General features: G+C 38.6%; 2 protein-coding genes across 2 annotated transcripts; one reads left to right on the top strand and one right to left on the bottom strand.

Moving 5' to 3' along the window:
- Positions 1–3301: 3301 nt before the first annotated feature.
- Positions 3302–6802, top strand: amh (anti-Mullerian hormone). The gene is made up of 7 exons (XM_081385184.1): positions 3302–3538; positions 3957–4214; positions 4327–4496; positions 4724–4835; positions 4921–5056; positions 5201–5631; positions 6262–6802. The coding sequence occupies exons 1-7, from the start codon at positions 3421–3423 to the stop codon at positions 6681–6683; spliced, it is 1647 nt and encodes a 548-aa protein (XP_081241310.1). The 5' UTR covers positions 3302–3420; the 3' UTR covers positions 6684–6802.
- LOC308702375 (uncharacterized protein) lies at positions 6740–9068 on the bottom strand. Its single transcript, XM_081385185.1, has 5 exons — positions 8582–9068; positions 8356–8383; positions 8077–8211; positions 7436–7512; positions 6740–7366 (listed from the first exon to the last, which is right to left on the bottom strand). Exons 1-5 carry the CDS (start codon positions 8690–8692, stop codon positions 7196–7198), a joined length of 522 nt encoding a protein of 173 aa, XP_081241311.1. The 5' UTR covers positions 8693–9068; the 3' UTR covers positions 6740–7195.
- Positions 9069–9105: the final 37 nt, after the last annotated feature.

Raw genomic sequence — 9105 nt, 5'->3', positions numbered from 1 at the left:
CACAAACTTGGCGCTGCTGTTCACACGGATGTCAAATAGACCAATTATGCCCGTACCAAAACCTACAATCCACTATCAAAGCCTGTCCTTGTGCATTGCATTGTGTAACCTAGAGTTTGAGCCTATTACGTATCGTGGTGATGTGAAGTTGTTCTGATGTGACCGGTTGTAGAGATTGCTAGTGTTTTTGTCAGTGGGCTAGTACTAGTGGTCGACCGATATGGGTTTTCCAATGACTTTTGGAATAATTAATAGCATATCTAGAGAATAGACTGGCCAGTAGCAGATTTAATGGCATATATTAAATATTTAGAGAATTAAATGGATGGTTCACACAAAAATTTACATTCTGTTGTCATTCATGTTGTTCCAAACCTCTAGGACTAGTTCTTCTGCAGAACACACAAAAAAAGATATTTTGAAAAATGCAGAAAACCATTTTGTCCATACTGTGAAAGTCAATGGGGTCCAAAATTTGGACCCCATTGACTTTCATTGTGTGGACGAAATTTTGGAGATTTCCGCCTGCCTGATAAATCGGTCTATCACTAGCTATTTCAGCGTTGTCAAAATAGTCATTGGCGTGCAACATTGTCAACTTGAAGACAAATGATGACTTCCTCATTGTTTTGCGTCCTTATTTCTTTTTATCGTGTGTTTTGTTGCTCAAGTATGTGCTCAAGGAAAAATCAACCTCACCTAAGCTTTAGTCAGAATGCTGTTTAATAGACTATGGTGTATAATAATATAAAAAAAAATGCGTAAATGGTCTCTCTGTCCAATTAACATGAGGACGTTTTAATGAAATAGGATATTGACCATTAAATGATTTAATTGTTACCAGCACTGAGGGTATTTTTTTGTTGTAATTAAGTCAATGTTAATGTTACCTGTTTTATTGGCCAATTTGTGTTTTGATATCTTTGCGACTGTTTATCAATGATGGTTTTATTATGATTTCATAATCCTGAGCATTTGGATACTCTTCAGAACAGTATGATGGTGCTCTCCTACACTTTAAACAAGGAAAATGCAGCTATGAAATTCATGCACCTTACATTGTGAGGGGTAAACATTTAATAAACGTCAATGCAAGCTTTGCTTTGTGACGTCTCATTTGAACTCTTTTGTCTATTGTCCAGATGCTGTCTCCTGTTAGGGTGGAAATTAAGCTCTTCTTGAAATCGATGTTAAGCTCTTTAAAGGATAACAGATCGTAATTCTTGATGTTGCTTTTTCTCAGGTACGTGTTTAAGGTTGTGCGTTGCAAAAGGCAACTCAAGTCCTTTCGCATGTTATAAATAGATTTACAAATATGTTTTGACTATGTAAATTTAGATGTCTATGTAAATTCATATAGGTTGGTCTAGTGTCTCAGGAACATCAGTTCTGGCTTTAATAGTTTTGCATATTCAAAGGGAATGTTGAAAATATTGGCTAGCTGAGAGATATAAATGAAAATGAATTTGCTTTACTGCACATTACCTGTGATTATAAAGTTCCACTGAACAGTCATTTTTAATACGCCATCTCAAAGTAGTAATTTGCCCTTTTTAAGTTATTAGAATGAATTTGAAAGATGAGCATTCCTATTTTCAATGAATCACATTCTTATGTTTTTAATTGTTCAGCAGAAATATCACAGGATAATTGTGTAACAACAGCAAACTCTTGCGGTGTCAGATTTGTGTTGGTGCTTTTAATCAAATATAATTTAGTTGACAAGGTTTTAAATCTCAGCTTTTTGTTAATGAAGTGTTTCTAATAAAAGCTCAGTTTGATCCATTTTTTTTTTCATTGCCTTACTTGCATAATGTACCAAGATTAATGTCCAGCTGGTAATTTAGCAATAAAACAATCACAACCCAATTTAAAAATAATCAGAGGCAATGCAAGTGGCCTTTGTGAAGGTGATCATTTATTAATGTCCTTTCTGTGGCTGCATATTCCATGTGGGCCTGCTGATAGGTAAAGATGATACTTGTTGAATATAATTTGATAAGAATGCAATGGTGTTGATATACAATGAAGATTGCTGAAATCCTGTGCAACATCAAATAAAAAAGAAAAAGAAATGTACCTTGTGTTCTTTTGTGTTCTTGCAAAACAGACCTAAAATAGACTTGAGAAATATTTATACAGTCTGTGTATGTAATAAAAGATCACTTGCAAATTGATGTGTCAGTGTATATAATCATAAATTATCGCTTTTAAAATACAAAAGTGTTACAAAAGCATCACACATAATACAAAAACCAGAGTACGGTTGTAAGCATTTATACTTTTAAGTACCCCTTGTACTTTCATCAAGAATTCCAGATATGGTAAACTATCTAGCAATTCGTCCTCTGTGATTTGTTCCTGTTCTCAGCCATTCTTTCGGCTAAAAGATACCTGCTTTATCTCTTGGGACTGGTCAAACATCCATCACACCAGCACTAGAGGGACCTTGAAAGTCTGGAAAACAAGTGCAGCTGTGCGTCTTCCAGAGATCAGAGCTAGGAGTAGCAAGAGGACTATTTGCACAATCTGTAATTTACCCAAATTAATCTTTAGCACTTTTTAATTTAAGAGCCGTTTGCCTTTAATGTCAGAACACATAGGTATGGAAATATAGGAGCATTGGGAAATGGTACAAGCCTAGGTTCAAAAGCACATGCACTACCAACTGCAAAAGAACGATCCATGAATAAGGCGCAGCGAATTCAGAGGGACCATGTTAGCAATAACATGAGTTAAACCATCATGTCTAGATGGTAACCCCACGTTTTGCAGAAAGTTGTGCAACTTTTAAGCCGATGCGAATCTCTCGAGAGTTTTGCAGTACAAAGTTTATCATGTAGACATGACTGTGCCCTGGTTCCTCGTTTAAGTTTATGGATCCATTCCTTGCAGGATTTTAACCTACACCCTTTTGGTTGCAAGCCCAGATATGCCCTAGACATTTAATCAAGTCAAGAACAAAATATAGTTCCTCCAGATCTGAGGTGCGCAATACAAGACAACTTACAATGGGGATAACAAAAATGTGCCCAAAGAAGTCACTCTGGGAAGTCTTAACTGTGTCCCTTGGGAATGCAATAAGGAAAGGGGTGTACAAATTTAAGAATATAACTTTGTTGCAATTTGGATCAAACTGTTATCCGCTACTACAGCTGGGGTCTACACAGTATTTCATTGTCTGGATGAGTTCCTCCTCCATCTTATCAAAGCTCAAAGGCATGTGATGTCCATTTAGTATTCCCTGAAATTCACACGTTGACTCGCATGCTTTGAATACCCAGTGTTACTCCAAGGACGCGATTTCTTGGCTGGCTGGCTGGTTTCAGGAGAGCAGGAGGAGGTGTGTATAAAACACATCCCTGCTGCTGACCCACCCCAAAACAAGTGTTGGATTTCTCTGTGAATGAATGAGAGAAGATGCTTTTCCAGGCAAGATTTTGGCTGATGATGTTGCTGACTGTGGCGACTGGGTCATATGGTGCCACAGTGGGACACAAAGAGCAGGACAACAGCCCGAAAGTCACTCCGCTATCAGGTCAGTCCCTTCCATATGTCCCGTACCTGTGTCTCAGGGTGCATTAATGGAATTGTTTAGCATATTCTCTCAGATCAATGAACTTGCTAAAGTAATAGCTTGTACCTTCAATGTGGTTTTGATAGTAGTTTGATGTTTTCTTGATTATATTTTTTTGGACTTCCCTGAAGTGGTTGCGGGGGTGTAGGAATCATTTGACAAATTTGAGGAACACATAAAGGCAAGGGTGTCCAGTCCTGCTCCGAGAGGGCATAGTTTAGATCCGAAACACTCGCCTGGAAGTTTCTAGTGACTTTGATTAGCTGCTGGAAGGTGGCCCTGCAGGAGCGGGATTGGGTTACTTAACTCTCCAAACGGGGAAGGATAACTTTAGGTGACACTTTTTCTGCCCGCGGATGGTTGTCTAATTGTCCAACAGGATTGAATGGAGAGCAGCCAATTGGCCTACCTGCCCAGTCAACACAAGCCACCGAAGATGTGTCAAGTGAGCAACAAGCTCACAGTCATGCCATAGATGACTTCCTGTCAGCCCTGAACGGAGCGAGTGAACAGGGCAGGATTAACTTCCAGCACTTCGGAATATGTTCGCCCGGAGCACCAGGTTTGCAGGTTTCACGTCTAGTTCAGAATGTGCAACAAAACCGAAATGGCCTCAAGGGTGTACATGCAACTAAAGGTAAATACATTTTTCTTTGATCCATAAATTTGATTTCCAGCTAAACCCTTGTTTTACTTGGATGTTTGTCCAGTTGACACCATTAGTTGAGTTGTGGTTAATGTTTTAATAGATGTGTGGGATGCCGAGCAGGAGGGAGAGATGACTTTAACCCTCACCTTCCCAAGACATGCCCAACCGACCAACCCGGCTTCCGTGACGCTCCTGTTTAATGTCGATCCCATTAAAGGAGACGGTTTGAGAGTGACATTCAACAGTCATTCCATCCAACCAAATACACAGGTCAACCTCATGATAATGATTTTTATATTTCTGACACTTTATTGACAATCATGGTAGATGGAAAGGGGGCAGCAGGTCTTGAAAATGTTGCGAGCCAGATTTTGAACTCACATTGTTGGCATGAGCATCAAAACTCAATATGTCAAATTAAGGTGCGCCAGCCACTCGTGGCTCCAAGCATATTTTAAGTTGCCATGATGTGTTTTCTCGGGTTATTTGACTTTCAGATGGTTTGCATTTCTGAGGCCACACGTTTCCTGTTTCTTACGGGAGGACACAGTCATGCCCACGTTCACCTTAAGCTGAGTGTAACAGTTGAGGCATGGAAGGATGAAAGCGGTGAGACCATTTTTCATATCAAAAACAGACTACTCAAATGAATCCTTTCACACAGCCCATTTGAACTCTTTCCGTTACATTTTAGGCTCGAAACCCAGTGTGTCTGAGATTCAGGAAGTGTTGATGAGAAAGGTGGATGGCAGCAGTACAACAATGAGGCCGATCTTACTTTTCCTCTCGGACCGTGATAAGCAAAGCACACCTCGTTTAAAATATCACGGGTAAATGATTCACTAGCTAACATTTTTTACTACTCTGTTTGATCCTGCATTATGCGATTAGATAACCAACTATATATGTGGCACAGTATTCAGTAAGCTAATATTCCATTCAGAACATTGCCAATGTTTCATCGTTTTCCCCAGAATTCCACTGGATGTGAGACCCCCATCCAGAACTTTTCTTTTCCTTTGCGAGCTGCAGAAGTTCTTGAGTGACATCCTTCATCAGAAAGAAGGACCGACACCTCAGGATGATGCAAATGCATTCTTTTTGGATACACTGCATTCCCTTCCACCTCTCAGCCTTGGAGTGTCGTCCACAGAGTCCCTCCTATCAGGACTGGTGAACTCCTCCATGCCGACTGTATTTGTCTTCCCCCAGAGGCAGCAAGGCCTGCAAACTCACCGAGTGGAGGTGACCCTAGATTCTCCTCTGCTGTCTGTGCTCAGAATGAGACTGGATGAAGCCATGGCTCAGGTCAGACAGCAGGAATCAGGGCAAAAGGTGATTGACAGGCTCCAGAAACTGAGTGAACTAAGTGCCGTTTCTCCAGATGGAGAGGACGATGAAGCAGGTGAGCATTACATTTTTTTCATATACACTAATGGTCAAAATTTAGAATGCACTCTTTAAGAGAGAGTTATTCCAAACATTTGACCTGTAGTATGTTACTAAGGCTGGGTGATACAGCTAAGAAATCAACGATATTCTTTTGAAATGGATAGCACAAATATTTTTTTTCTGACAAACCGTAACTTCAACCAAACAGCCATCAGAGCCAATTAGATCTGATTTAATGAAAAATTCCAGTTTTTTACTAATTGAACTCACAGAAAATTGTTTTCATTTAAATGCACCAATACAACCATATTTTACTCTTTTTTTTTTTACATCGATTTTTTTTTCATTGAGATGCAAATAAATAATTTAATAATGGTTTCAAGTCAATTTACCAAAGCGAACAGATTGAACTGATTCATAATGAGTAAGTCTTGCCAACTTTAAATCAGAAATGCTATGAAAAAATCTCTGACTTAAATCTCTCATACTCGAGAACTTCGAGACAATGATACATCTTGAAGCTAGTGTTTTAACGGAAACTAATAGCTAATGAATATTAAAAATATCACCCAGCCCTATATGTTACCATTGAATTGCATCTAAAATATTATGATTCATTCACTAAACTATGATTTATTTATAGTCATTAAGGACCACAAAGAAGCCCAGTACCGGTCTGTTCTCCTGCTGAAGGCCCTGCAGACGGTACTCAGCACCTGGGAGGCGGAAAGAGCCCAGAGGGCAGCTAGAGCGAACGAGGACAGCCCATCAACGCCCAGTCAGTGTCGGCTTCAGAGCTTAACCGTGTCCTTGAGGAAGTTCTTTCTTGAGCCCTCCCAGGCCAACATCAACAACTGCGAAGGAGTGTGTGGTTTCCCACTGAACAACGCCAACAACCACGCCGTCCTCCTTAACAGCCACATCCAGAGCGGCCATCCTGTCAATCGCTCTCTCTGCTGCGTACCGGTGGACTATGACGACCTGTGTGTGATCGAGCTGGAGAGCGAGGGCACCAACATCTCCTTCAAAACCAACGTGGTGGCGACCAAGTGTGAATGTCGCTGACGGCCTTACTTGCTGTTTGAAATGCGTTTATGTATGCATATATTGCAATATATGAATAAAATCTCATACATCTGCATTTATTTTTGCCTGTAAATACACAATAAAGCTCTCAGTTTTACAAAATGACCTGGTACATGTGTAAACGTGCAACATAAGCTGTCATTTGAAGTGTAAATTAGGTCATTAGAGGGAAAATTTGTATATTCAATGATATAAACAACCACTTCTAGCTGTATGAAGTAATTAGATGCCCTGTTAACAGGTTTGCATCACTGCTGAGCTTATGAAAAATGTGGTTGCTTGAATGAAGTAAATATTCATAAAGCTTTTCTCTGTCAATTATATGTATAGTGAATGTAAATGTATTCACTATGACTTGTATAAATTGGAAAATGCTCTCAAAATGTTACTGGTGGTTTTAGATTTATACAAACCACATTTCAGATGAAGGTTATATATTCATTTTCTATACATATATTTCATCCAAATCACAATTTTTGGGATATTACAGACTATTCCCTTTCCTTGAGTAGTCCTTTAGCCATTTCCTTGTTACGGATCTTCCGTGGTCCGACCTTCTCTCCATCCAGTCTTGCTCTTGCTGCTCTTTTCTTTCTAAACTCTTCGAGTTCAGACTCAGATCTCCAGTTCCAAAACGCAAAGGTGTACCACCATGAATCAGGCTACGGCAAAAATAGGCAAAATTTAGAAACTATGAACTAAGTGAAAACAGTTCAAGACATGAGCCTTACCTCTGCTGTCAGATCACCGGCCTGAAGCTCTGATCCAGGTTCATCTTCTGTCACTTCAAAGTATGGCTCTATTGTCTCTGTTACACATTAAAACACCATAAACACTTATGATTGGTAAGTTGTGACCGTTTGGGGATACTAAGATTTTAATGTTTTTGAAAGAAAACCTTTTAAGTCTACATATATTTGACCAATAATACAGTAATATTGTGAACCTTTCTATTTTAATTGATTTATTCCTGATGACAAAGCTGTAATTTCGTCATTTTAGCACATGATCCTAAATAAATCATTATAATATGCTGATTTTTATTATCATCAATGTTGAAAACACTTTTCGTGTGGAAACCGTGGTACATTTTTTTCAGGTTTCTTTGAAGAATAGGAAGTCAAAAGAACAATGTATGTCACTTTTGATCAATGTTGCTATATAAAAGTATCAACTGACCCCAAACTTTTGAACGATAGTAAGTATAGCCGTGAAATTAGCAGAATAATGTACAGTAAATCGTTAATTATGACAAAAACAAACTTCTTCAGGATGATACAAGACACCTCAGGCGCTGACGGTTTATTTTGCGATAATAATTGACTAGCTATGCACACATAAACAACCGCATGACTCACATTCAAGAATTTACCTTGTACTATCTCAACCCCAGAGTTGACCACCACGATGACCATGGCCACTAATATGCAGCGGTTCATAGTGATGCCTTTCCATGGATTTTGCACCTTGCTCAAGGATTCCACAGGAAATATGCGCCGATATTTCACTGTCGAATGGAGATGGTTGAGTTAACTCAGAAATTAAGTGTGATACTCTTACACAGCGAGTAAGACAGATATTCAAAATCAAATCGTGCATATATTTTTTTTAAATCCCAACAGAGACCCCACTGCGGGTTAGGGATACATACTTGCTCTGATGATCCTTTCTGGATGTTTCTGTGGATTTGAAGATTAGAAAGTTTGTCACAAAACGTCCATATTAAGTTTTACATATCTTACACTTAAAACTATTTAAACTTCTGTTATTGACAGAAGTTTAGGCCTATGACTGATATGAGTGCAAATAAGTCTGAGAAAAAAACAATCAAAACAACAGCATTAGTGATAGTTTGCAGTTAAACGCGCAGTTCTTACCAGGCAAAGCACGAGTGCATGCAAAACCTGAGGTGTCTCAAGTTCTTCCGAGCCCTGATGGACAGGCACAGCTGAGACTTCATTATAAAATACAAGCATGTGATTTTGCATGACCTATTTGCAGTCTTGAATTGAATGTTGGTATTATTTATGCTCATATACAACACAAACGACCTCAAAAAAAAAAAAAATGTGTTGAGATTATGTTGAACATTATAGCCTACATATTTTTAGTAAATAATTAATTCAGTTATATATTCATTATAATGAATCTTAGTTATAGTACATCTTGCACTGCTACTAATGTTGAGTGCGTAACAATGAGAATTGTGCTTAATTATTGACAGATTATGTAACTCCGTTAGAAAGCCTGTAAATTAACCTATATTCTATCCTATTCTAGTTTTACATACTGCACAAATGTGAGTTCATAAATCAGACATTAAGCTTTTTATCGCGAATGTGACAGTACATTCAATTTTAATTTGTTTATTTCCAGTCGGGGCTTATTTGTTTGTTAGAAC

This window comes from Scardinius erythrophthalmus (genome assembly GCF_964197995.2).
Source record: "Scardinius erythrophthalmus genome assembly, chromosome: 14".
NCBI lineage: Eukaryota > Metazoa > Chordata > Actinopteri > Cypriniformes > Leuciscidae > Scardinius > Scardinius erythrophthalmus.
The sequence above is the reverse complement of the archived record's forward strand: the minus strand, read 5'-3'. Positions and strand labels throughout refer to the sequence as shown.

Bases quoted from the DNA above. Each gene is read 5' to 3' on its own strand.
- amh (XM_081385184.1), top strand. From the start codon at position 3,421: ATGCTTTTCCAGGCAAGATTTTGGCTGATGATGTTGCTGACTGTGGCG. The intron at 3,539-3,956 runs GTCAGTCCCTTC...ATTGTCCAACAG, and splicing joins GAAAGTCACTCCGCTATCAG to GATTGAATGGAGAGCAGCCA. The intron at 5,632-6,261 runs GTGAGCATTACA...ATTTATTTATAG, and splicing joins TGGAGAGGACGATGAAGCAG to TCATTAAGGACCACAAAGAA.
- LOC308702375 (XM_081385185.1), bottom strand. From the start codon at position 8,692: ATGCAAAATCACATGCTTGTATTTTATAATGAAGTCTCAGCTGTGCCT. The intron at 8,384-8,581 runs GTAAGAACTGCG...TCAAATCCACAG, and splicing joins ATGCACTCGTGCTTTGCCTG to AAACATCCAGAAAGGATCAT. The intron at 7,367-7,435 runs GTAAGGCTCATG...TTTTTGCCGTAG, and splicing joins CCGGTGATCTGACAGCAGAG to CCTGATTCATGGTGGTACAC.